This window comes from Ovis aries, chromosome 10, assembly GCF_016772045.2.
Source record: "Ovis aries strain OAR_USU_Benz2616 breed Rambouillet chromosome 10, ARS-UI_Ramb_v3.0, whole genome shotgun sequence".
NCBI classification, from domain to species: Eukaryota; Metazoa; Chordata; class Mammalia; order Artiodactyla; family Bovidae; genus Ovis; species Ovis aries.
In genome coordinates, this window is record NC_056063.1 from 2538478 (window position 1) to 2564715 (window position 26238).

Sequence of the window (26238 nt, forward strand, 5' to 3'; positions counted from 1 at the left end):
ATGGAACAACAGACTGGTTTCAAATAGGAAAAGGAGTGCGTCAAGGCTGTATATTGTCACCCTGCTTATTTAACTTCTATGCAGAGTACATCATGAGAAATGCTGGGCTGAAGAAGCACAAGCTGGAATCAAGATTGCCAGGAGAAATATCAATAACCTCAGATATGCAGATGACACCACCCTTATGGCAGAAAGTGAAGAGGAACTAAGAAGCCTTTTGATGAAAGTGAAAGAGGAGAGTGAAAAAGTTGGCTTAAAGCTCAACATTCAGAAAACGAAGATCATGGCATCCGGTCCCATTACTTCATGGAAAATGGACGGGGAAACAGTGGAAACAGTGTCAGACTTTATTTTTGGGGGCTCCAAAATCACTGCAGATGTTGACTGCAGCCATGAAATTAAAAGACACTTACTCCTTGGAAGAAAAGTTGCGACCAACCTGGATAGCATATTCAAAAGCAGAGACATTACTTTGCCGACTAAGGTCCGTCTAGTCAAGGCTGTGGTTTTTCCAGCAGTCATGTATGGATGTGAGAGTCGGACTGTGAAGAAGGCTGAGTGCCGAAGAATTGATGCTTTTGAACTGTGATGTTGGAGAAGACTCTTGAGAGTCCCTTGGACTGCAAGGAGGTCCAATCAGTCCATTCTGAAGGAGATCAGCCCTGGGATTTCTTTGGAAGGAATGATGCTAAAGCTGAAAATCCAGTACTTTGGCCACCTCATGTGAAGAGTTGACTCATTGGAAAAGAGTCTGATGCTGGGAGGGATTGGGGGCAGGAGGAGAAGGGGACGACAGAGGATGAGATGGCTGGATGGCATCACTGACTCGATGGACGTGAGTCTGAGTGAACTCCGGGAGATGGTGATGGACAGGGAGGCCTGGTGTGCTGCGATTCATGGGGTTGCAAAGAGTGGGACACGACTGAGTGACTGAACTGAACTGAACTGTTTCTGTGGGTCAGGCGTTTGAAAGTTGCTTGGCTGGGTGATTGTGGCTTGTTGTCTCATGAGGTTGCAGTGAAGACGTTGGCCAAAGGTCTCATCAGCTGATCATTTGACTGGGGCTTCTGGGATGGCTCACAGACGTGGCTGTTGGCAGGATGCCTCCCTGCTTCTTTAGCTTTGTTAGCTCAGTTCTTTGCCCCGTGGGCCTTCCCCTAGGTCTTCTTGAGTGTCCTTGTGATCTGGCAGCAGGCATATCATAGAGTGAGTCAACCAAGAAAGAGCAAGACAGAAGCTGGAATGTCTTTTGTGAGTTAGTCTTGGAAATGACACTCCAGTATTTTCATAGTGTGCTGTTGCTTACACAAGTCAGGGGATCCCTGAGGGCTGTCCTTGAGAATGGCCAGCACAACTAAGACAGCTGAAGATTTGTCTAGGGTGGCACTTACATTTTAGTGGGAGAGAGGCAGAGTTAACAATTACAGAAGAAAATGACAGGCTTTCTTAAGTCATACTCAGCACAGATGAAGGAAATTAACCATGTGCTGTGACAGACGGGAACGTGAGTGGGCTCATATTCTACTTAAGATGGAGTGGTCCACCTTTTAACCTGACGCTGAGAGGTGAGAGGTACTTTTATTTCTATTAACAGCTCACTGCCATATTAATTAAGCATGGCGTCCCTCCTTCAGATAGCTTTATCATGGCATTCTCTTCAGTCTTCTATGAGTTTAACCAGTTCTTCAACAAAGATGCTGTTGTGGAAATTTGAGGGATTTGCTTAGGGTAACCCAGCAAGTGAGGGGCTGGGCAGGATTCAGAAGTCAGACTCTGGAGTTCTATTTTTAGAACTAAAAATTATTTTTAGTAATAAAGCTAATTAAAAAGCCAGGTTATTTTAGCTGTTAGGTTTTTTCCTCGTCTTAAAGGTAGTGCAAGATTGCAATTGATAATTTTGAGTGGTTTTTTTTTTTTTTGATTTCAGGTATGTGTTCAAATAGAATTAATTCAATAATTAAAATGAACCTTTATTTGTTTAATGATTCTCCTGGATTTCATGAAAATATCTTCTCCCTTCTGGATTCTAAGAGTGTGTGTTTATGATCACACATAGTTTTTCTATCTTTTCATGTTTTAAAATGACTAATAATTACACATCTTCCTTTTGTTTAAAATGTAAAAATATCACTCCTCTGTTAGTATTGAAAAACATTGTAACAGTAAAAAGTGTGTTTTCACTCTTCAGTTCAGTCAGTCGTGTCCAACTCTTTGCGACCCCATGAATTGCACGCCCGGCCTCCCTGTCCATCACCAACTCCCGGAGTTTACTCAAACTCACATCCATTGAGTCAGTGATGCCATCCAGCCATCTCATCCTCTGTCGTCCCCTTCTCCTCCTGCCCCCAATCCCTCCCAGCATGAGAGCCTTTTCCAGTGAGTCAACTCTTTGCATGAGGTGGCCATAGTACTGGAGTTTCAGCTTTAGCATCATTCAGTCCAAAAAAATCCCCGGGTTGATCTCCTTCAGAATGGACTGGTTGTATCTCCTTGCAGTCCAAGGGACTCTCAAGAGTCTTCTGCAACATCACAGTTCAAAAGCATCAATTCTTCGGCACTCAGCCTTCTTCACAGTCCGACTCTCACATCCATACATGACCACAGGAAAAGCATAGCCTTGACTAGATGGACCTTAGTCGGCAAAGTAATGTCCCTGCTTTTGAATATGCTATCCAGGTTGGTCATAACTTTTCTTCCAAGGAGTAAGTGTCTTTTAATTTCATGGCTGCAGTCAACATCTGCAGTGATTTTGGAGCCCCCAAAAATAAAGTCTGACACTGTTTCCACTGTTTCCCCGTCCATTTTCCATGAAGTAATGGGACCGGATGCCATGATCTTCGTTTTCTGAATGTTGAGCTTTAAGCCAACTTTTTCACTCTCCTCTTTCACTTTCATCAAGAGTCTTTTTAGTTCCTCTTCACTTTCTGCCATAAGGGTGGTGTCATCTGCATATCTGAGGTTATTGATTTATCTCCCGGCAATCTTGATTCCAGCTTGTTCTTCCTCCATGCCAGCATTTCTCATGATGTCCTCTGCATATAGGTTAAATAAGCAGGGTGACAATATACAGACTTGACGTCCTCCTTTTCCTGTTTCGAACCAGTCTGTTGTTCCATGTCCAGTTCTAACTGTTGCTTCCTGACCTGCATATGGGTTTCTCAAGAGGCAGGGCAGATGTTTTGGTATTCCCACCTCTTTCAGAATTTTCCACAGTTTATTGTGATCCACACAGTCAAAGGCTTTGGCATAGTCAATAAAGCAGAAATAGATGTTTTTCTGGAACTGTCTTGCTTTTTCCATGTCTTATAAAATAGCTAAATATCCAATAGTTTTTAGAGCCTGTTTCTAGTTAATTTTTTAAACTGTCATTACTGATTATCACTGTTAGATAATACTCAGTATGGTGCTCATTTAACTTCCCCTGAAGATAAGTGATACTAATTTATGAAATCCTGTACACCCCAGACACAGCTGAAGTCATATTAATGAAATGTGTGTACAACCTCCAAATAGCTTTATAATGGGATTCCCTCTGTCTCCTGTATATTTAACCAGCTGTTCAACAAAGGCAAACTGTATACTTTGCATACTTGGGTTGTGTTTCTATCTCAACTTTAAGAGAATTTCACATGAAATTAAGAGTACCCATCCAAGTGCACCTTGTAAAATACATACAGTTGCAGTCAAATTGCCAAATGTAAACAACAAGCGATGAACACAGCATGATGGTGATTTCTGTCATGTTTTTATATACAAAACTGTTTTAAAAGTTTGCTTTTATGTTCTCTTGTGCCTTGCTTTAAGCAAATTGTGTGTGTAACTCTGTGAAAGATGAATTAGGAGTGATTTCCCCCCCCTATTTATGAGTAAAGTCATAGAATCATCTCTTTAAAGAAAGATAAAACTTCCTTAGAACATTTACACTGATTTGGTAATAATGTTCACTCTGTATCTGGCTTTGTATGTGTGCTCAAAATGTTTGGAATCTACTTGTAGTGCTTGATAGAGCATTATATACCTGAAAATGTTTTCAGTTTAACCCTGAGGTCTTCAACAAATTCAGTTTACTCTTTGTTCTAGTATAGGAGGAAGGGTTGCATTTATTTTTGTCCTATGGCTCCTTCCTTATTTTGTCTTTCAATCCTTTCTGATCTAGGAAAATGAAAGCATTGAAACTACGAAACACTGTTTTTTTTTTTTTTTTTTGCATTTTTATAGATTGAGCAGTTAGAAGAGGGATGTGCTAATTTTCCCTACCTTGTCATTAGCTCGCTAGGCTAGAGAAGAGGTCTGGTGCACATTTGTTTCAATAGTTGGATAAAAGCCAACCCTCGCCTAGAATTCAGGTGCTAAGCATATGGTGGAGATGTGATAATTCTGTATTATTATTTTACAAATTGTAGTATTATTTATTGATACAAATGCAGTTCTGTGTCTAAAATCATAATGCATTGAGTTTTAAAATTTTCTTTGTGCTATTTTGTAGTCTAAATTTGTTGTTCATTCGTGTCTGACTCTTTGTGACTCCATGGACTGCAGCATGCCAGTGCTCGCCGTCTGTCACCAACTCCCAGAGCTTGCTCAAACTCATGTCCATTGAGTCGATGATGCCATCCAACCATTTCATCCTCTGTTGTCCCCTTCTCCTCCTGCCTTCAATCTTTCCCAGCATCAGGGTCTTTTTCAATGAATTGGCTCTTCACCTCAGTGGCCAAAGTAATGGAGCCTCAGCTTCAGTCCTTCCAATGAATATTCATGGTTGATTTCCTTTCGTATTGACTAGTTTGATCTCCTTGCTATTAAAGGGAATCTCAAGAGTCTTCTCCAGCACCACAATTTGAAAGCATCTGTTCTTCTGATGCTTCTTTAGGGTCAGCCTTCCTTAGGGTCCAACTCTCACATCCATACATGACTACTGCAAAAACCATAGTTTTGTCTATATGGACCTTTGTTGGCAAAGTGACATCTCTGCTTTTTAATATGCTGTCTAGGTTTGTAATAGCTTTTCTTCCAAGGAGCAAGTGTCTTTTCATTTCATGGCTGCAGTCACTGTCCACAGTGATTTTGGAGCACAAGAAGATAAAGTCTGTCACTGTAGTCTAAATAGCATGACATTTTTATGTATGAAAGTGTTTTGGAGCTTGTTTTTTGTTATTTAAACAAGTAGTTTCCTCATTGAAGAATTAAACAAATGCATTCAACCTGATGCTTCATTTCAGTCTCTTAGTACAGTGTATGGATTGAAGGGGCTCAATTAATAATTAGTTATTGTTATTTTTACGACTTTTAGAGATTTTTATTTTAAAGCATTTTGATTTTTGGTGAAAAATAAGATTTTGATTTCTTCTACCACTGTTGCGTCTGCCTACAATGTGGGAGACCTGGGTTCGATCTATGGGTTGGGAAGATCTCCTGGAGAAGGAAATGGCAACCCACTCCAGTACTCTTGCCTGGAAAATCCTATGGAAAGAGGAGCCTGGTAGGCTACCGTCCATGGGGTCACAAAGAGTCGGACACGACTGAGTGACTTCACTCACTCACTCACTCACTCACCACTGTTAGAAGCTAAGTATTCACAAATTAGCTTGTGAATTGCTTAAGCTTACTCTTCCCATTTATTGACATGTTTACATTTATAATATTGATGTTGCATTAATAGTGTTTTGCTTAATTTTGCTTCCTTGTAAGTATAGCATATTAATGAACTTTGTGTGTCTGTGTGTGTGTGTGTGTGTGTGTGGTGTGAAGAGGAGTCAGTATAGTTTCTACACCCAAGGGTTGATGTTACATGTATAGACTCAATGGCAATGAAGTAGTGATTCAAAAGACTGAGGAACCAGCCCAATTTCTTAACTGTTTGATGTCCTTAGTTTTTTAAAACAAGTATCAAGAATTGAAGTAATGATATCCATAGAAATATAACTTGCGGACGTATATTCATGTGAAATAATTTCATGTTTCTGAGGTGTTTCACAGCAGGGAGGTTTTATGTTGGTGACTTAGCTGCCCTTTTTCTTTTGCTATATTGTATATACTTATTACATTTTCTACATAGCCGTATAATTACCTGTTTATATGCTTGTCTCCTCCACTTGATTGTTATTTAAGTTATTTACATTCACATAGCTGATTTATTTTTGTATCACTGACTTGCTCTTTATTTCTTTTTGTGTATTTGGTATTCCATTTCCATCAATTCTGCTTGAAAAACCTCTTTTGACACTTTTTGTAGTCGAGGTCTGCTGTAAACAGATTCTCTCAGCTTTTGCTTGTCTGGAAATGTCTTTATTTTGCTTCTGTTTATGAAAAGTGGTTTTACTTGACATTGAATTCTAGGATGAGGGTATTTTCCTTTCAGTTCCTCAAGGATACCATTCGGTTGTCTTTTGTTGGCATTGTTTCTGGTGAAAAATTTGTATCATTTTTGTTTAGTATTTAATGTCTTCTTTTCTTTGGGTGTATTTTTGTGGTTTGCCCTTTAATTTTAATTTTCAGTAGTTTGACTGTGAGGGTCCTACCTATGGGTGGTGTTTGCTTGCTTTGTATTTTTTCTGGGGATTGCTGAGCTTCTTAGATCTGTGAATGGATAGATGTATATGTCTGTATCTGTATTTATAATACTCTTTTCTCTTCTGCTGGGGACCCAAGCTACACTTGTGTTACAACATTTCATATTGTATCATGAATATTGGTTACTCTATTTTGTTTGTTTGTTTCAGTTTGAAAATTTTCTATTGATCTGTGTTTAGGTTCACCAGTTCTTTTCTCAGCAGTGTTCAGGTTCTTTTTAAGCCCGTCTAATGAATTCATTTCTGATACACTTTTCATTCTAATAGATTAAGAAAATAGTGTCCATGATTTGCTACTGAAATTCCCCATTGCATGGTCATAATTCCATTATACCCTTTAGCATTATTTTTATGAATCTTCTTTTAAATAGTCTGTTTAGTAATTCTGCCCTCTAGGCCGTCTCTCAGTCACTTGTTTTGACTGTGGGCCACATTTCTTGCTTCTTTGTGTCTTGTAACATTTGATTGTATAGGACATTTTATTTAATTACAGTAGAAATTAAATAATATTTGCTCCCAAGAGTGGGCATGCTCTTCTTTCAGACTCTTGAAATGGGGGCTGTGTCTCTGATCACTAGTTGAGCTGGGTTTGGTCTTCTGCTACTAGAGTTTTATTCAGCTTGTCTGTGGCCTCAAATCCTTTGCGGACTTGGGATCTGAGTGCTAATGAGATTCTGGCAATTTGCTTTTTGGTGTTAACACTTGAACTTTGGCTTTGGAAACCATGGAATATCTCTTTCTGCTTTGAAGTCTTGATGCCCATTTTTAGGATTTCTATAGTGTTCTTTTTTTGTTTTCAGTTCCATTGCTGGCTCTCTTTCTTCAGAGACTTGGTATCCTGCCCCCAGCCTTCAGATAGCAGCTGGCGTGTGTGCTCTGAAGGTCTAGGTTTCTCTCAGGTCTCCTGGCTGGTCCAGAGGCTTTGGCAGGCAGCTGCTTTGCACTGGGAGAGGCCTCTCCTGCCTCGGAGCATCCCCATGTTTGGCTTTCCTGCTCTAACCCTGGCCACAGGCGTCTACCCCATGCAGTGTGTGAAGACTTGAGGGAAAGAGTTGGTTGGAGGGTGCAGACTCACTCTGTGGCTGGGACTTCATGACCCAGGACCTGGAAGTCTAATCTCTCATGCCAGCGCTCATGTGGCTGTCAATAGTTTGTTAAAAAACTTGGGCTGATTTTTCTTTACCTTTACTGAACTTATTCTTCTTCTTCAGCTCCTGTCAAGGATAAGAGCAGTCTGTTTCCTCCCAGTATTTAGTCAGTACCCGTGCATTGGAGAAGGAAATGGCAACCCACTCCAGTGTTCTTGCCTGGAGAATCCCAGGGACGGCGGAGCCTGGTGGGCTGCTGTCTATGGGGTCGCACAGAGTCGGACACGACTGAAGCGACGCAGCAGCAGCAGCAGGTTTCCTTGTGTCCTCAGCTTCCTGAGATCAGCTTCCTGATGGGTTGAAAACAACAGCGAGAAGAATTCTGTCGGGTGTCTGGCTTCTTTTGGTTGTTAGGATGAGAGCAGTGGTGGTGTGGACTACTCTGTAATCCAACAGCCAGAAGCTGTTGTGTTGTTTGTACTTTAACATTTAGTCTGTGTTAGATGGGCCATGTGTGAGTATATATATCACATGGTATTTTTCCTTAGGATTATCTTCAAAGTGAATTTAAAGGCCTGTTTTGAAAGACAAATCTTGTTATCTTTGCATAATATTTTTTGAAGGCTTCCCTTGTGGCTCAGCTGGCAAAGAATCTTCCTACAATGTGTGAGATCTGGGTTCAGTCCCTTGGTTGGGAAGATCTGCTGGAGGAGGGCATGGCAACCCACTTGGACATTCTTGCTTGGAGAATCTCCACGGATAGAGGAGCCTGGCTTGCTGCAGTCCCTGGGGGTTGCAAAGAGTTGGACATGACTTAGCAACTAAGCAAAGAACATTATTATTTGCAAAAAATCCTATTTCTTTAGTGAAGTGGATAATCAATACCGTGACTTACTGTCTTTTTAAATAGAGAAGTTAAGTGTTCTGTTTCTTCAGTGGGCCCTAGTAGCTCTATTCAGTAGAACCTCTGTCATGATAGATGTGTTCTTTATATGTTTTGACCAACATGGGAGCCACTAGACTCTTGTGGTTCGTGAACACTTGGTATGTGACTAGGGCAGCAAAGGACTGAGTTTTAAAATTTGATTTACATTTAAATAACCGCACGTAGTTAATGGCTACCACAGTGAGTAGTACAGGTTTATGTACTACACATATATATGGTGAAAACAGTAGCTTAATGTGTGCACAGTTATGCTGAACAGTTCCAGAATCATAGTGTTTGTAAAGTACCCTTCTTTCCCTTTTTGATGACTACCACTTGAAATGCTGTGTGTGTCTGGATTCTCTGTGAGGAATAGAACTTGATAAATTCACGCTATTTTCAATGAATGAACAATTAGCTTTGTAAACTAATCTATGCATTTTCAAATATCCATGAACTATCTGTTGATACAATTGTAGAAGAAATCTCATTGCAATAAAAATCCAGTTTTATTTCTTGAGGCTTCAGTCTACTCTGTGGTGGTGGTGGTGGTGTAGTTGCTACCAGGCTCCTCTTTCCATGGGATTCTCCAAGCAAGGATACTAGAGTGGGTTGCCATTTCCTTCTCCAAGTCTACTCTGTAGTTATTCATAAAGTTCAAATACAGGCTAATCTGAATCAAGAGAAATGTGATGTCTCTCAGGCCAAGCTATGGAGATGTAAGTAAAATTCAGTTCTCTAAGTGCCTAAATCACATCTTTCCATCCCCTCCCAGTCCGAGTGTTGTATGTGCTATGAGAAGGACTCAGGAGGAGGGGCTCGAGGGTGAACTCTGAGTACCACTGTGATTGCCAGCCACCAAGTTAGCTGGGCTTCCCTCGTGGCTCAGGCGGTAAAGAGTTCATTTGCAGTGCAGGAGACCAGGGTTCGACTCCTGGGTTGGGAGGATCCCCTGGAGCAGGGCATGGCAACCCACTCCAGTGTTCTTGCCTGGAGAACCCCATGGACAGGGGGGCCTGGCGGGCTACAGTCCATGGGGTTGTAAGAGTCAGACATGACTTAGTGACTAAACCACCAAATTAGCTAAATTACCTTTGTAAAAATGCTTAATTTGTTAATCTGTAGCAAGGTCATTTATCATTACAATCTTCATTCTATAATCTTAAGATTGGAAGGAATCTTTTGAGTTTTTCTCTCTCTTCTGCCTTCAGACAGGATAGTTATGAAGACTCTTCACTTATTTTTATATTTATTATTTCTTTTAATCATAAAATTCACGTGCTAAATTGAATGCCTCTTGATGAAATCACAATGATGATATAACGGACCCTGTTTTTTCATTTTGGGAATTAAGTAAGTGTTGCTGAGAAGGGAATACTTACATGTGTGCTTTTTATTTTATCTTTCTTCATAGATGGATAGATTTGCCAGCATAAGAATTCCAGGGAGCAGAAAAGAGAGGCCTCCACTTTCCAACCTGAGGACTGCATTTTCAAACAATGATTGTTCTTCAGAAATGAATGAAAACATTCCAAAACCACTGTCAGAGAAGGAAATCTTAGAGCTTTTTGAAAAGATGATGGTAAGAATTTTGATTCATTATGAAGTGTTTGATGTAAAAGCCTTAGCTTTGGCTTATGTTCATGGAACTAAACATGTATGAAACTTAGGTTCCATAGGTGATTTCTGATGTCATTAAGATAGCTAGCACAAGGCATAGAGAGTTTTAGGATTACAAAAATAAGACTCTGAAGAAAAGTGTCATACCAGTTGTTTTACACAGAAGTACATAAAAACATAAACCCTCTAAATTATCAAGTGGTATACTTTTATCTTAAATAGATTATCTAAGTGATATGTCTGGTTCGGTTGCATTTGAGAATGACAGTCACAGTGCTTTGCTGTGTGTGTTGTTAAGTGTGCTGATTTTTGGACCTTGTTTGAGCTCTTAGTTCCCACAGTAACCATGTTTGCATAGTCCTGCAACAGTTAAGTCTGCAGATACTTGAACTCACTGCTTTGGGGTGTGCCTTTGTAACTCTTCTATAACCACGAGTTAATATAATTTCAGTCTAGAACAAAGAGAATGTAATCTTTTTTTTTTTTTTTTTTGCTAGCCTTTGCATCTGTTTATGAGACTTGTGTAAGGCAGATTTCTTCAAGACTGCCTTTGAGGACTCAAGATAGTAAACTGCCCTCTTATCCATGCATCGTGTGTTTGAACCAGGACCTAAATTGTCTGAGATTCTGGAATGGTACTGTTTCGGTTCACCTTGTTAAGACAGTTTTCTCCCTTGTATTATAGTTGCTGGTGTCATCTGAGTAAGTAGAGCAAGTAGGCCAGCGATAGACATTTGCGAAGGCATACCACAAGCTGTTAAAGTATAACATCGGAAGTACAGAACATAGTTGATGATTTTCTGTTCTGAATATGATGACTTTAGAAGTATTTTCCTGTTAGTCTTACCCTTCTCCTAGCTGAGAGTATTCAGTTCAGTTCAGTCGCTCAGTCGTGTCCGACTCTTTGCGACCCCATGAATCGCAGCACGCCAGGCCTCCGTGTCCATCACCAACTCCCGGAGTTCACTCAGACTCAGGTCCATCGAGTCAGTGATGCCATCCAGCAATCTCATCCTCTGTCGTCCCCTTCTCCTCCTGCCCCCAATCCCTCCCAGCATCAGAGTCTTTTCCAGTGAGTCAGCTCTTCTCATGAGGTGGCCAAAGTACTGTAGTTTCAGCTTTAGCATCATTCCTTCCAAAGAAATCCCAGGGTTGATCTCCTTCAGAATGGACTGGTTGTATCTCCTTGCAGTCCAAGGGACTCTCAAGAGTCTTCTCCAACACCACAGTTCAGAAGCATCAATTCTTCAGTGCTCAGCCTTCTTCACAGTCCAACTCTCACATCCATACATGACCACAGGAAAAACCATAGCCTTGGCTAGACGGTTTTATTTATATGAACAGAGCAGATGGATATTGGCATCTTTGAAGTGTTTACATGTTTAATAACTGGACCAGATCACTTTTTAAATCTTACACAGGTCTCCTTGTTGGCAGAAGATCTTTTGCAGTCAAACTCACTTTATTCAGCAGAAGTAAAGTGAATTTTTGCTTTCTAAGGACTGCCAATTTGCTAATGAGTGAGTTTGTCACAACTAAAGGCTATAAAAGAAATAAGCACTGGGTTCTTCTTTTCCTTTCTGATACCTTGACCATATGACAATACATTGCAGGGAGAACTTGAAGATTCTGAAGCTGAGAAGGGCCTTTCTCCTCCTTTAAACGTGGACTCAACTGGTGTTTCTCAGGCTTGTCAAGCGGAGTACCGCATCTCTGACACATTTAAAGCTATTTCTAGGTCTGGGGAGAAGGCTAGATTTAGGTTGGGATTTATTTTTGGCTTTGCCTATCTGTACCATTTTTATTAATAAAAATCCTTCAGAAGAAGCAACGTTGAATACTCTCCCATTTTTGTTTTTTTGGCATTTGTCAAAATGAGGTTTCATTTAAAACTTGTGTCTAGATTTTTTGTCTTGGCATTGTACAGTTTAAAAAACTTATGTTCTCAGAGGTACTTAGATGATTTTTTTTTGCATGAAGTAAAAACTTTGTTTTGAAGAACACCTCTTTTTCCTCCTCACGATGGTCCTTTGAGAGACAGTGTGCTGACTTGATTGCTTAATGAATGCGAAGTACAGTATCATCCTTCAACATTCGTACTTATTTCACCTTTATTTAGAAAATGATTTAGTTGGTCTCTAGGTAACAGTTTTAGTGCACTTTTAAAAAGTAATGATGAGTTTTTAGTTCTGCTACTTCTTAAGGGCTCCCCCCCCCCCCCCCCCCCCCCACCGTTTTCATCCAGTGAAAGGAGAATTTTGACCTGAAAGCTCATTTTGGTTTCTCTGTGGATCTTAGATACATGGAATAGTTGCATGAGCATCGCTATATACACAACTTTGATTTCTGGATGTCAGATTTCAGTGGTTGCTCTTGAACTCACAGTGGGTCTGTGTAGCTGGCTTTTTGACCAAGATGAACGTGGCAGGTATAGATTGAAAGTGACCTGTTGTTCCAGCCAGTGCCTCTTTCAACCAGCCCTTTGAACTTATTCCTGCCTGCTGCCAGATAGCTTTCACCACAGGCCCCAGAGGTTTCCATTTGCTTTCAAGATAACGAAACCCTAGTTTAATTTAAATAAGTTAACTTTTACCCGGAGAAAGCCTCTCCCTTGCCCGTTCAGGGCTGCTCTGCTCAGAGCCTGCCGTGCTCTTGGTGGGGCTGTGGGGGGCCCTGCTCCGTTCCTGTCCTGTGTTTCTCCTCCCCCTGCTCTTCCAGTCTGTCTCCTGCAGGGTGAGCTTGGAGGTGAAGGGGGGAGAGCAAGGATACTCTGCCGGCCGGGGGTGTTTATGGTCTGGCCCTGGTGTCATGGAGTGTCGTGTTGGTGTTTTACTCCTGCTTGTAGCTTATTGCCCCAGGTTTGATGGCTTGAAACCACATCAGTGTATCAGCGCCTTGTAGTTCTGTAGGCTGAAGCCCAGGATGACTCAGCTGATTCCTCTAGGGTGACAAAGCTTAAGTCAGTGTTGGATGGGTGGACTCTTCTTCAGAGGCTTTGGGGGAATACTCCTCCTTCCAAGTTCATGTTGCTGACAAAATGCAGTGCCCAGGTGTTGTAGGTCTGAGATCCCAGCTTCCTCGCCGACTGCCATCTGGGGTTGCCTTAGCCTTGAGAGGCCCCTTTCCTCTCCTTCACATGGGCCCTCACGTCTCAGACACGTCAAATCCATCTCATGCTTAGAATTTCTCTGAATCCCCCTTCTGTGGCATCTCTTGCCTTCATGGGGAGAAAGTTCTCTGCTTTTAAGGGTTTGTGAATTAGATTGGGCTCACCCAGAAAATCTGAAATACTTCCACTGATTTAAAGTTTGTAACCTTAAGTACATTGAAAAAGCCCCTTTGTCGTGTGATTTAACATATTTACAGAAGCCAGGGTTTAGGGCATGGATACCTTTGGGGGGTCATTTTGCCTGTCACAGGTATTGTTGTCGTTTAGTGACTAAGTCGTGTCTGACTTTTTGCAACCCCAAGGACTGTAGCCCACCAGGCTGCTGTCTCCATGGGATTTCTCAGGCACGGATACTGGAGTGGGTCGCCATTTCCTTCTCCAGGGGATCTTCCTGACCCAGGGATCGAACCTATGTGTCCTGCCTTGACAGGCAGATTCTTTCCCACTGAGCCACCTGGGAAGCCCCTGCTAGCAGCATGAGAGATTACAGACGTGATTACAGATGCCTTTCTCCTGGCGATCTGCGTGGCTCTCCGGCTCGCAGTGTTGCCTGTCATTCCCTCGCCACTGGTGGTGTCTCATTTGAACGTCAGAGGAGCCTTCTCCCCCGGCCTCCCACAAGCCTGTTCCTCTTGTGGGTCCCCTTGGGGTGCAGTGCCTCTGAGCCGGCCAGGCCCGCTCCTCTCCAGGATCCATATCCTCCGTGGGAAGCTAGAGTGTGCTGTGCCCCAGCCCCTGTCTTGTTCCATTCAGAGCCTGGCCTCCACAAAGCATAGCTGACGCTGGCGCTTTCTGCCCACAGCTTTTCCTTTGGGGATTGTTTTGTTGCAGATGTGTGCCCCCCTAGCTGCAGGTGGCTGCCCAGCCGCCAGGCCCTGCTTGCACCATGTCACACTGCATCGCTGGCCTCTTGTGTTTCTCGTTTCCTTTGGGTGTCAGGACACTTTCTTCTTCTCCTGAGTTTCCTCCTCTAGCCAGTTCATACTGGTTTGCTTTCCATGTTTCTTCCTCTGTCTCCTTTTATCTCCTCTGAGTGTTGCCTCTGTCCCTTTTGTTTCGTCTTTCTCTACCTTGGTTCACTGTACACTTCTTCTGGGGAATTGGAGCCTTTTCATATTGTAGAATATATTCTGACACTCTGCTGTGTCTTTTACAAGGAGCAGCTATAATTGAGCTCATTAAAAGATGTTAAACCTCAATTCATTTTCTTATTTTTTCCCAGTGTTATTGAGTTACAGTTGACATTTAATATTGTGTAAACTTAAAGTACACAATGTGATGATTTGATAGATGTATATTTTTTAAAATGATTGCCACAGTAAGGTCAGTTAACACATCCATCACCTCACATAATTGTCATTTTTTTCCCCTGTGGTGAGAGCATTAAGATTTACTCTCTTCAGATCTTTCAAGTATGATTTTTTTTTTAAAATTAGAGTTACCTTACTGTTCACTACATCCTAAGATTTGATTCATTTTATAACTGTAAATTTGTACCCACTGACCATCTCTCCACCCTTCAGCCCCTGGCAGCCACCAGTCAATGCTGTTTCTGTGAGTTTGGTATTTTTAGATAATACATTTCAGTGATAGCATACACATTTGTCTTTCTCTGCCTGATTTATTTCACTTGGCATAGTGTTCACAGGGCCCATCTGTGTTGCCACAGGTGGCAAGATTTCCTTTTCAATGGCTGAATAGTACTCCATTACACTCCGTCCACCGCCCCCCCACCCACACCCACACCAGTTTCTTTATCCATTTATTTCTCAACAGATATTTGTTTCTTTATATTGGTTATTGTAAGTAATGCTGCATTGAATAGGGGCATGAAGATGTCTTTTCAAGTAAGTGTTTTTACTTTCTTCAGATAAATACCCAGAAGTGGAATTGTTGGATCATATACTTCTATTTTTAATTTTTTGAGGAACATCCATACTACTTTCCATAGTGATTGTAACAATTTTCATTCCACCAGGAGTGCATTTTTTTTTCACATTCTCCCTAGCACTTCATACTTCTTTTTGACACCGTTCTATGTGAAGTGATATATCATTGTGATTCTGATTTGCATTTCCCTAATAATTAGTGATGTTGTGACTCTTTTCATGTACCTGTTGGCCATTTGTTTAACTTTTTTTGAAAAAATTGTTTTAGTTCTTTGCAATTTTAATCAGATAATATTTCTTTGCTTTTGAGTTGTATGAGTTCTTTATGTACTTTGGATAGTAACCTCTTATCAGATATGTAGCTTGCAAATATTTTCTCCATTTCACAAGTTGCTTTTTAATTTTGTTGAGTTTTAAAATTTTGTTTTGCTGTGCAGAAGTATTTAATTCGATAAAATCCTTCACGTTTATTTTTGTTTTTGTAGCTTGTGCTTTTGGTATCATGTTCAAAAAGCTCATTGCCAAAACCAACATGGAAAAGCTTTTCCTTTATGTTTTCTTCCAGGAGTTTTAGAGTTTCAGGTCTTACACTTAAGTCTTCAATACATTTTGAGTTAATTTTTGTGAGTGGTGTAAGGTGGGGTCCGGTTTTTTCTTTTCTTTCTTTTTTCTCTGCATGTGATTATCCAGTTTTTCCTGCTTTATTAAGGAGACTATTTCTCCCCATTGAGTGTAGTTGGCTCCCATTTCAAATACTAGTCAGTCATATAGCATAGGTTTATTCCTGTACTCTTGGTTCTGTTGTTCTCTGGGTTTGTGCTATATTGTTGTAATTACTGTGACTTTGCAATATAGTTCAAAATTGAGATGTGTAATGTCTCCAACTTGTTCTTTTTCAAGATTGTTTTGGTTATTCATAGTCTTTGGTGGTTCTTTTTTTCTATAAAGAATGCCATTGGAATCTTGACAGCATTGCATTGAATATATAGATGGCTGTGAACAAGATGGACATTTTAATTATGCTAATTCTTCCAACCCATGAACACAGGATATTTTTCCACTTATTTGTGTTTTTTGTAGTTTTCTTCATCAATTAGTTTGCTTCATCAATGACTAAAAATGATCAGTGTCCAGATCTTTTGCTCCTGAGAACTTGTGTGTAAGTCCCTTGTGTAATTTTATCCTTTATTTATTATTTTGATATGTCTCTATGCTAGATTAAATCCATGCAACATTATTCAGCTGGTTTATCATCTCAAATAACTACCTGTTGAATTAAATATATCTTTCTAACTTTTAAGATGTCTAAGATTTGATATTTCTTTTCACCTTCAATTCTATGTTTTGGTGGTGGTTAACTTTATCAAATTTTGGTTTGCTGGATAACTTAAAAATGTTAAAATAATGAATAGGAAGAGAAGTTTCCTCTATTCATACCTTTCTTGTCTTTTCACTTCCACTGCATGTTGAGAGAACGAAAGCTGCAAGGTTGTCTGTCAAGCTGCGATCATCAGCAGGCGCTGAACGAGTGCCAGTGATGACAGAGTTACTTTGAAAAAAATTATTTAAATTCTGGACTTCCTGTCATCACTTGTAAGCATGGAAGAAATGGTCTAATAAAATTGCACAGAGTACTTAAGTATGAATAATAATGCTCTAATCTTTTCTTGGGAATATGTTTACCAGGCTCTGTTGTAATGTAGGAGAGAGTGCATTTATTGATTGCCATTAGCATTGCCTCTTCAGCGTGTGTTTGAAGTGTCCATTGTCATTAAGAGCTTAGATGACCTGCTATTTAATACATATTTTAGCTTTAGTGTGAGGAAACAGATAATACTAAAGTACAGATAATACTAAAGCCATTCAAAATTTAATTTTGAAACAATTTTCAGATGTATTATAGAGTTGAATCTATTTTTGTTCAGTGGCGTTTTTAAATAGGGTATTTGAGGTACACAGAAAACAGTAGAACCTACATAATTAATTGAAATACTTTGTGTGCTTTTTTAATCCCAGCGTCCTTTTTGAGGTATACAAAAAAGAACAGAACGCATGTAATTAATTGAAATCCTGGTGTACTCCTTTCAGTTCCATCTTTTTGTGTTGTTAACCAAAATTTTAGAGAAACAGAGACCTGACTGAATAAAGATTGGGGTTTGTCAGGACTGTAGCCCAGGAGATATAGATTCAAGGAGCACTTGAGTTGTGTTCCTTTGGACTACAAATTGGGAGAGGCTTAGTAAGGCAAAAAGCCCTGCAAGGTTAGTAGAACTGGAATTGGAAAGAAGTAAGGGTGCTTGTTGAGTAGGGATCGGCTGGGGTCTGAAATGATTCCACAGTTGTGAAGGGGACAGACTTTGAACCTGTTAACCCAGTCCAAGCTGGTACTTGCTTCTTGCTTCTCAGTAAGTGGAGAGACAAGCTGTTGGGGCAGGGAATAATGACCTTCTTCAGAAAGCCAGCAGGTCTAGAAGATGGTGGACTAGGGCCCCAGAGAACCGTCCTGTTTGCGTTAGAGTTCAGGCTGCTTTTATACTGAAAGAGGTGGAGGTTGTTGCAGACTTCCTGGTGCAGAGATTCTTTGTTCTTGCTGTTGTCCACATGGTTCCTGTAAATCTTCAACGAGACAAATGTTATTTCTGCTCCTCACCATTTTTTCTCTATATGAATGAAAATGTTATACATTTAAGGATTAAATATTTAATCCCTCTGTCCATGGAACTCTCCAGGCAAGAATACTGGAGTGAGAAGCAATTCCCTTCTTCAGGGAATCTTCCCAACACAGGGACTGGACCCAGGTCTCCTGCATTGCAGGCAGACTGTTTACCAGCTGAGCCACAAGGAAAGCCCAATAAGTAAAGTGTTACACATTTAAGGGTTAAACCTGGGATGCAGAGCCTTAAGAATAGGCTACCAGGTATATTTCAGGCTATAGGCAACATCTTTTTTTACAAAGGTACAGAGCCAGCATGACTAAGCAAGGCAACAGAGCACAAAGGTTAGAGCTAAAGGAATCGATCCAGGATGCAGTCAGGTTTGTTCTTTGTTAGAAAACTACAAGGGTGCAGCTAGCAGATACTGTTTTGAAGTGGTTTGTTGTGTTCTTGAGTTTGTTAAAGTTGAGAGAAAATTCACATTCTCAGTGATGCAGGAATGTGTCTAAAACCACATCTATAATAGTCTAGCTCCATTTGGATGCCTGAACCATAGTTACTCCATTTTGATTTTTAAATAGTCTTAAATATATCATCAGTATATTTTTCAAGAAATCCTTCTCTATACTGACATCATAGGTCTGTTCTTACTATATTCCTAAAATCTGATATGAGAAAGTATTTTTCATACATAGTAACGAGTTTTTCTATTATATTAATAGCATTATTAATATAATAAATATTATATTGAATAGGCATTCTTGTCCATCATTTGTAATATTTCCACTGTTTGTTTCTGAGGTCTGATTTTGTTCATTGTTCTATTTGTGTAGCTCTGCAGTTATATCCATTGTCTTAATTACTTTATGTAATAAGCCTTGATATCTAGGACTTCCTTCCTCTCTTTAAAATTATCCTGACTGTTCTTGGCCGCTTTGTGATTTTGTATTAATTTTAAAATCAGTTAGATTTTATTATAAATCCTGTTGGGATCTTGATTGGAATTGTAATAAATTATTGATTTAGATAGAATAAATACCTTTGTGATATTAAATTTTCCTGTGAACATTGGATATATTATGGCTATCTATTTATTTAGATATTTTTCTGTTCCTAAACTGTAACATTTATAATTTTCCCTTAGAGGTTGTGTGTATCTTTTATATGATTTATACCTTGGTTTGTTTCTAAAATATAACTAATATTTTTAAAAACTTAAAATTTTTAGTAAGATTATTAATTTGCATGTTGCCTTTTACATTCAGTAATCTTACTGAATTCTCAGTTTTTATTATTTCTAGAGTTCCTCATATTTTTCTATGTATATAATCAGGATATCTGTGGCTAACTTTTACATCTTTTTCTGTTCTTATTCCTTTTCTGTTCTTTTTCCTTTCGTTGCAGTGAGTAGAAAACTGCAGAAAAGAGTTAATATGTTTTTTTGTTTTCCCCTGTTCCTAAAGTATTTAGTAAAGAATTTTGTTTTTCTTCATTTTCCATTTCAGGTAGTTGAATAAAGTTGGCCAGCCCTTCACTAGAATCTTCTTCCAATAGGGTAGACACATGGCTCTGCTAATTTTTATCCTTTAAATTGAGTATACCATCCACTGCTGATCAAATGAGTGACTGTTTTTATTCATTATTTCATTAGATCAGTTTTCCAATATTTTCATAAGAACTGTACTTTAATGGGCTTTTGTTCCCTTTATGCTTTCAGAGTGTACTGCATGAATTGTTGCATGAGCTGCTTTCTTTCTTCTGCTCTGGTGACTACTATGTCTAAGCAAGAAAAGATAAGTACATATAGAGTTAAATAGTGAAGTATCTTTGTGTTCTTAGCTTTGTAGTCAGTTCAGATACCTTTGAAATGTAAGGTCCAGAGGAAGAAAGAAGAGCTCAGGTGAACTAATGAAATTGAATTGATACTTTTCGGTACGGTTGCTGGGAGCAGAGTTCATCTCACTGTCCGTATTCATTGTTGTCACTCTTTGGGCACATGCTAAAGATAATTTTTTCTTTTTTAATCTTTTCTTTTCCTTTTTCATAGTTGGTGTTAAGGATTTATGCTTAGCTGTTTCTTCAGTCAGACGAATGAATGAATCCCTGTTGTGTTTGATGTGTAAGTGGTGTCGAAAGGGCCACCAGGAGTCTGAAGGAACAGAAGCCAAGGAGGGCTCCTTTGTGTTAGTTCCCTAAGTGCTTATTGGCTGCTGTAGATTCCTACCAGCACTTTGTTGATTTCAAGCATTAGCAGTTTTTACAAATCTACTTTTTCTGTATTGTGGGTTTTTTAAAATTTCTTAAAAAATATAAAAGTATATTTTGGGTTGGCGAGATAAACTGAGAGAGGTTCTATGGTAATGCTTTGTTCTGATCTATTAGTTGTCACCTTTCTCCCTCTCCTTTAGGTAGAAATTGAAAAATTCGGGTAAAGGTTGTTTAAAAGCAATCCAAATAATAATCCAGATAGGAGGAGGAGGAGAAAGAGAGGGTGGAAGTGTAAGGCGATTGTCAAGTTGATTCATGGGCTGTGTTTGTCAGGGGGGGGTGATGTCAGTGCCGCGTTGTTTCTTCTAGATCCAGATAAATGAGAAAATAAATGATTTAGGGGCATTGGATTTTGCCTGGTGGGAGTTTGTTGACCCAGTCAAATGATTCGAAAGGGAGTTTTGAAAGGATGAAGGTTATGCTAATGTTGAAGATTCTGCTTTCGATAATTAGGAACTGTGCAAGTAGAGCCTTTTCCAATGGTGAAGGTCTTTTTTTTTTTTTTTAGTCTGATTTTCTTCTCTAGGGAAGTCGGCCTTTGTGTTTTGTCAGATGACCATTTTATTATCCTTTATGTAATTTATGAAGAATTGGCCATTTGTGGAGAGCAAATAAGTGAGTTAAACCCCTTTTATAAGTAGCACTGTTCTTTTCTGCTGGACTGTGTAACAGCTGTGATTGTAGGTGCTTACGCATAAGCTTAAACAGTTCCAACCAGTTTATTCCAAAATAAATTAGAGGTGAGCAGCTTGCTGTGTGTTACTCTCATTTCTTGTCTGTTCTGCTGAAATTTATAGTATGTGAAAAAATGATACTTAAGTTTCTTGTGTGTTTGTTTAGTCTCTGATACTGGCTTTGGGTTAAATGGAAATTCGGTTTCGAATGGAGATAGTGTGAACTCTTTGTGCAAGCTCCTGTTAGAATATTTGGTTGAGTAAGAATTTTATGTGTTCACTGTCAACCTCTGGATAAGCGCTGTTTTCTGGCTGCAGTCTTGTTACTGAGCTAGCCATCTGATTTCCTGTTAATTTTAATTGGATTGAGTAAGGACATTGAGAATAGAATAGTGAATCTAACCCCACTATTGGTGAAACCAAAAAACTGACTCTTCATAATCATAGTTCTGTATAAAAATGAGAGGATTATTATAAAGGTTTATATAAGAACATGAGCTTCCCTGGTGGCTCAGATGGTAAAGAGTCTGCCTACAATGCTGGAGACCCGGGTTTGATCCCTGAGTTGGGAAGATCTCCCGGAGAAGGAAATGTAACCCACTCCAGTATTCTTGCCTGAAGAATCCCATGGACAGAGGAGCCTGGAAGGCTGCGGTCCATGGGGTTGCAAAGAGTTGGACATGACTGAGCAACTAACACTTATATAAGAACATAGTAAACATGATGGACAAAGAAAGAAAAGCTGTTTTATAGCTTTAGCACATTTATGGGCATCTTGAATATAAAGTAGTAATATGAAGTTAATTCCAAGTTCCAGGGTTTTGTTTGTACCTATCTTTAACAGGTTTCTGGATTTTACTTAGGCTTAATCTAAGGATGTAGTTTATTAAATTGCAGAGCTATGTGAGATTCAGTTAGTACACAGTAACTGAATTGTACTGTTTGAGAATACGTGATTACCTGGAATGAGATCGTGAAGCCTTCGATTTTGCATTTGGCACTACACCATTCCTGGTGGTAAGAACACAGCTCAGTAGGGCTAAGCATCAGTAAGACCTTTGACATGGTGTGATGGGGAAGCTGAATTCCAGTGAGGGGAAGCATAGAATCACACTTCTAGAAGAAATATGGGTAAAATTGTGCTGATAGTATGTTTGTTGAGCTCTGAGGTCTCAGGAGAAGTAATTAGGGGATCATTGTGGACTTCTTAAAATGCTTAACCAGTTTGTGGCTGTACTGGAAAAAAATTTAGCAAAACTGCTACCAAGAACAATTATTTTGTCTTTAACCCATGGAACAAAGATTGAACACTATTGAAATCAGATGATAACTGTTGACTTAGTAAGAATGCTTGATTTTGGTACTGCTCTGCTTTCAGATTTTACATTTTAATATTTTGCTTATTCATCCATATGGACGTTTTGATCCACTGGTGTACTGTTTTTCTAGCACCTGTTTTATAACTCCAGTCATGCTTCTGCTTGTCTGTAGTGTTTTTCCACTCTGGGTGAATTTCCTTGCACCTGACCATCTTCAACTTGCTGCTTGTATATTCGCTTAATTCTCCAAATAGTCAATCATTTTAAATTTAGTTTGACTCTCCATGGCATTAACTATCCCACTCAACTTGATGTATGTAAATTTAATGAGCATGCTGTCCTGTAAAATCTACATTCATGAATGAAAATCGTCTGATGTTTGTAGTTCAGTTGAAAAAGTGTCCACACTCTGTGTGCAATTCTCTGCTTGATTACTCCTCGGTGCTCACTAGTTGCATGTATGGGCGTGAGTACTAAGATTACATCTTTTTCTCTTTCTCAGTTTTGCCAGAGAAAATGTGGAAGGTGTATATTTTGTGTCAGTGTTTTATCAGCCTAGGATGGAGTCAAGGTATGTAAAGATAGTAGCAAACTTGGATTATCCTGGTTTGTGGGAACTTCCAGCCCCATCTACATAGGAAGAGATCTCTGAAGCATCTTAAAAGCTGCTGGCTTGACTCCATGTCTTTGACCTGGCTTCCAGGTGAGGGCCGCAGCTTCCCATTTGGTGTTCTTGCACAGGTTAGGAAAATGTGTGCCCCGTCTTTCCTCTAAGAGGGTGCAGCACCGCACAGTCACCCCGTTTGGTCTCGGCGGTGTCTCAGCCTCATTCCATCTCAAGCAGGGGCTGCTCTGCAGGGCTCAGCCACACGCAGGCTGATCTAGGTCAGTGGCTGCGTGTGGTTCTGCTCGTGCTCCCTGAAGACATGACGTACTTTTAGCTTGGCCAGTGCCAGCGCCACCGCCTGGAGACCCTGCCTCTGGAGCTGGACCTGGTTTCCATCGCTGTTTTAGTCTCGGACTCTGATTATTGTCTCTGGCTGCAGCTCCATCTCCCAGAAAACTACCTGTGTTTCATGTTTGTCCCAAAAGAAGTTTAGCAAATTCTATTTGGGAGTTTTTGTGATATCTCATTTGATTGGTAGCTAAAGAGTATATGCATTGTGAATGACATAGCAAGTGTAGAAAAAAAATCTTTAAAAATTATCTGTGATGGAGGAAAAAGAAAGGCATATATAAAGAAGAACTAGGGTTGAGGGGAAGCTTTTTTGTTTAATTTTTAATCCATTAAGGATTATCATCTTTATATAATGAGACCCAACAAGCTAGAAGAATTTAGTGAAATGGGGTGGAAGCAAGGTAATTGATGTGCAGTGCCCTTTGAGGAGGGGAGAGGAAAGAAGATCCAGAGCATACATGAGTGGGATTATCTTTGGATCGATACAGGAGTTGGTACAGGAGAATGAGTGTGCAAATAAATTGGTAATAGAACAAACAGGAAATTGATGGTGTGTTCTTTTTCCTGGAGAAGATTAAATGTGTTTACTGAAAATGATAGGTAGACATGATGGTTTCATAGCTCCTGGCGAATGGCCAGTTTGAAATAAGTACTTTAGAGAATGTGAGGAAAGATTTCATGTGACTTCTCATCAATGTTAGAGGAACAGGTGGATCACAGAGTTAGCCTGGTTGGGAGATAATGGAGTGGGTATTAACACTGAGGTTTCGCTGAGGTCGAGAAATAGGTGGCTTGGAAATGGGAGAAGTGAAAAGATGGAAGAGTGTGATCAGAGAGGAGGATCTTGGAGATGATGGTGATACTCGAGGTAGGACCATTTTTAGATAAAAGGCCCCGGTGTGGTCGTGAAGACCACGGGTGAGGAGAGTGGAAATGAGCGTTGCTGGTTGTGGGGAAGCCAGGAGGGGTGTCACAGCATGGGCAGTAGGGGGAATCCGCTCCCAAGGGTGTGAGATGGCCTTAGGCCCACAGGAAGGGGGCTGCAGATAGTAGCGATACATAATATGGAGACAGGAATGGAGGCACAAAGCTGTGCTGCAAGGCTTACGGCCACCTTACAGAACTTCCTTCCGTCTCACTTCTCTAATCAGTAGAGAAGAGACAGTACATACCCCAAAGGCTTATTCCTGAGTATTAACAAATAGTGCTTCTGAGTGTCGTAGCACAGTGCCTGGCTTGAATTTAACCATTGTTTAAGATTAGAAACGTGGTCCTTGTGAAAAGATGTAGCAAGGGATGCTAGGGGAGTGAGTTAGAAGGGTGGTTCATAGAACACCTTTGGAATGGGTGTGGGAGGACATGTGAACAACTTGAACTTTGTGTTTTGGAAAGTTCCAAAAGATACCTGACCTTTAGGTTTCTAATGGACTTCTGTTAACGTGTGTCTGATTCAGATTTGTCAATAGTTGTTTCTTTACTTCCCTCTCCTCTGTCAAGTTTGTGTGTATTTACTGTAACCAAATACACTACAAATATACTCCTTTTATTTAATGGACTTTAAAAAAATTGCTATATATATTTTTTGTTTGTTTTTAGCCTTACTGTGCAGCTTGTGGGATCTTAGTTCCCTGACCAGGTGTTGAACCCCAGCCCTTGGCAGTGAGAGTGCACAGTCCTAACCCCTGGATTGCCAGGGAATTCCCCCCAAATTACTGTATTTAAAAAAAAAGTGGGATGTTCCATTTTTCTTGTTCTTTTCAAGTTATTTTATATAGCAGAATTTTTATGAGTATTTTAATTTAGTTTTTAAGAACTTTATTTTGAAATAATCTTAAAAGAGTTGCAAAAATGGTATGGAGGATTCTTTTATACCCTTCACCCAACTTCCTCGAATGCCAACGTCTTATATAACTTTAGTGCAATTATTAATACTAAGAAGTTAATTAGTTTCTAATTAATTAGTTTCTAACCAACCATCATTGGTTAGTTTCTAACCAACCATCATTGGTTCTTACTAAACCACAGACTTGATTCAGATGTTGGCAGTTTTCCCACTGAAGTGCTTTTCCTTTTCTGAGAGCCAGCCCAGCATCCCATCTTGTGTTTGGTTTGCCGTGTGTTTTTCATCTCCTCGTCAGTGGTACTTCTTCATCACTGATGATCTTGACACTTTCCAGCAATCCTGCTTATTTTGTATCATGCCCCTCAATATTTTTTCCTTCAGTATTTTTTCCCTGTATTTTTGAAATCTGTCCCTGGTGCTAGTCAGACTCACATAGTGAAATAGCACAGTGATTCAATTTAGGTGTAGTTTTTAATTAGAAAGTAATTAACTAGAGGAAAATTACTTTTTGATGCTGCAACTCCCCATTTCCCCAGGCAAAAGATTGTATTTAAACATGTATATGAAGGTAGTGCTAATTTATAATGTATGTTACTAAGGCATTAATAGAACTTTAGCAACAAAACTGATAATTACTCTTTAGACTGATCAAAACTGAAGTTTTGATGATGACTACTCAAAAAATATTTTTGAATGAGATATATTCTGTTAAATAGCCAACTGATAAGGTTTTTCCAATTAAGGAAATAGATATTTATCTTATATCCATTTGAATACTCATTCAAAGTATTCCCCAGACCTTGTACATCATTTGTTCATTATTTTATTTATTACAGGTATTTAATGAATTATATATCAATGTTTGCATATATGGAAATACACTGTTTTTTAGGGCTTTTATAAAATCCATAACTACGGTGTCCTTCTGTGTCCATACAATATATAGACGTATTGACCTATGTTTGAATGGAAGAATTGGTAAACATGCAGAAGTTTCTGTTGCTTGTGTCAGCCATACATGAAGGCCTCAGTATTATTCAGTTCTGCTTAGAAAGTAACCGTTGTTACACGTTGTACTCAAATGGTGTCCTGGACGCGGTTGCTGCCCCTCTAAGACCCCCTTAGCATGGCTGGTACAGGCACGTGCGAGTGTGCATGTTGACTCCTGGTGGCTCACAGCTGCCATCTTAATCCAGAGCTGTGGCTTCAGGGAGCTGTGTTCCTGCAGACTGTGGCTGACTGACTTGGGTGGTGTCAAGATT

The 26238-nt window shown here is 39.8% G+C and overlaps 1 protein-coding gene across 4 annotated transcripts in view; it reads left to right on the plus strand.

Annotated features, from left to right (window-relative positions):
* Positions 1 to 26238, plus strand: part of DIAPH3 (diaphanous related formin 3) — a 571588-nt gene that overhangs the window by 48572 nt on the left and 496778 nt on the right. For all 4 annotated transcript variants that reach the window (XM_060394025.1, XM_060394029.1, XM_060394026.1 and 1 more), the window contains one exon: positions 9997 to 10164. In XM_060394025.1, coding sequence (XP_060250008.1) covers positions 9997 to 10164 — 168 coding nt within the window. The remainder of the gene's footprint in view (positions 1 to 9996; positions 10165 to 26238) is intronic.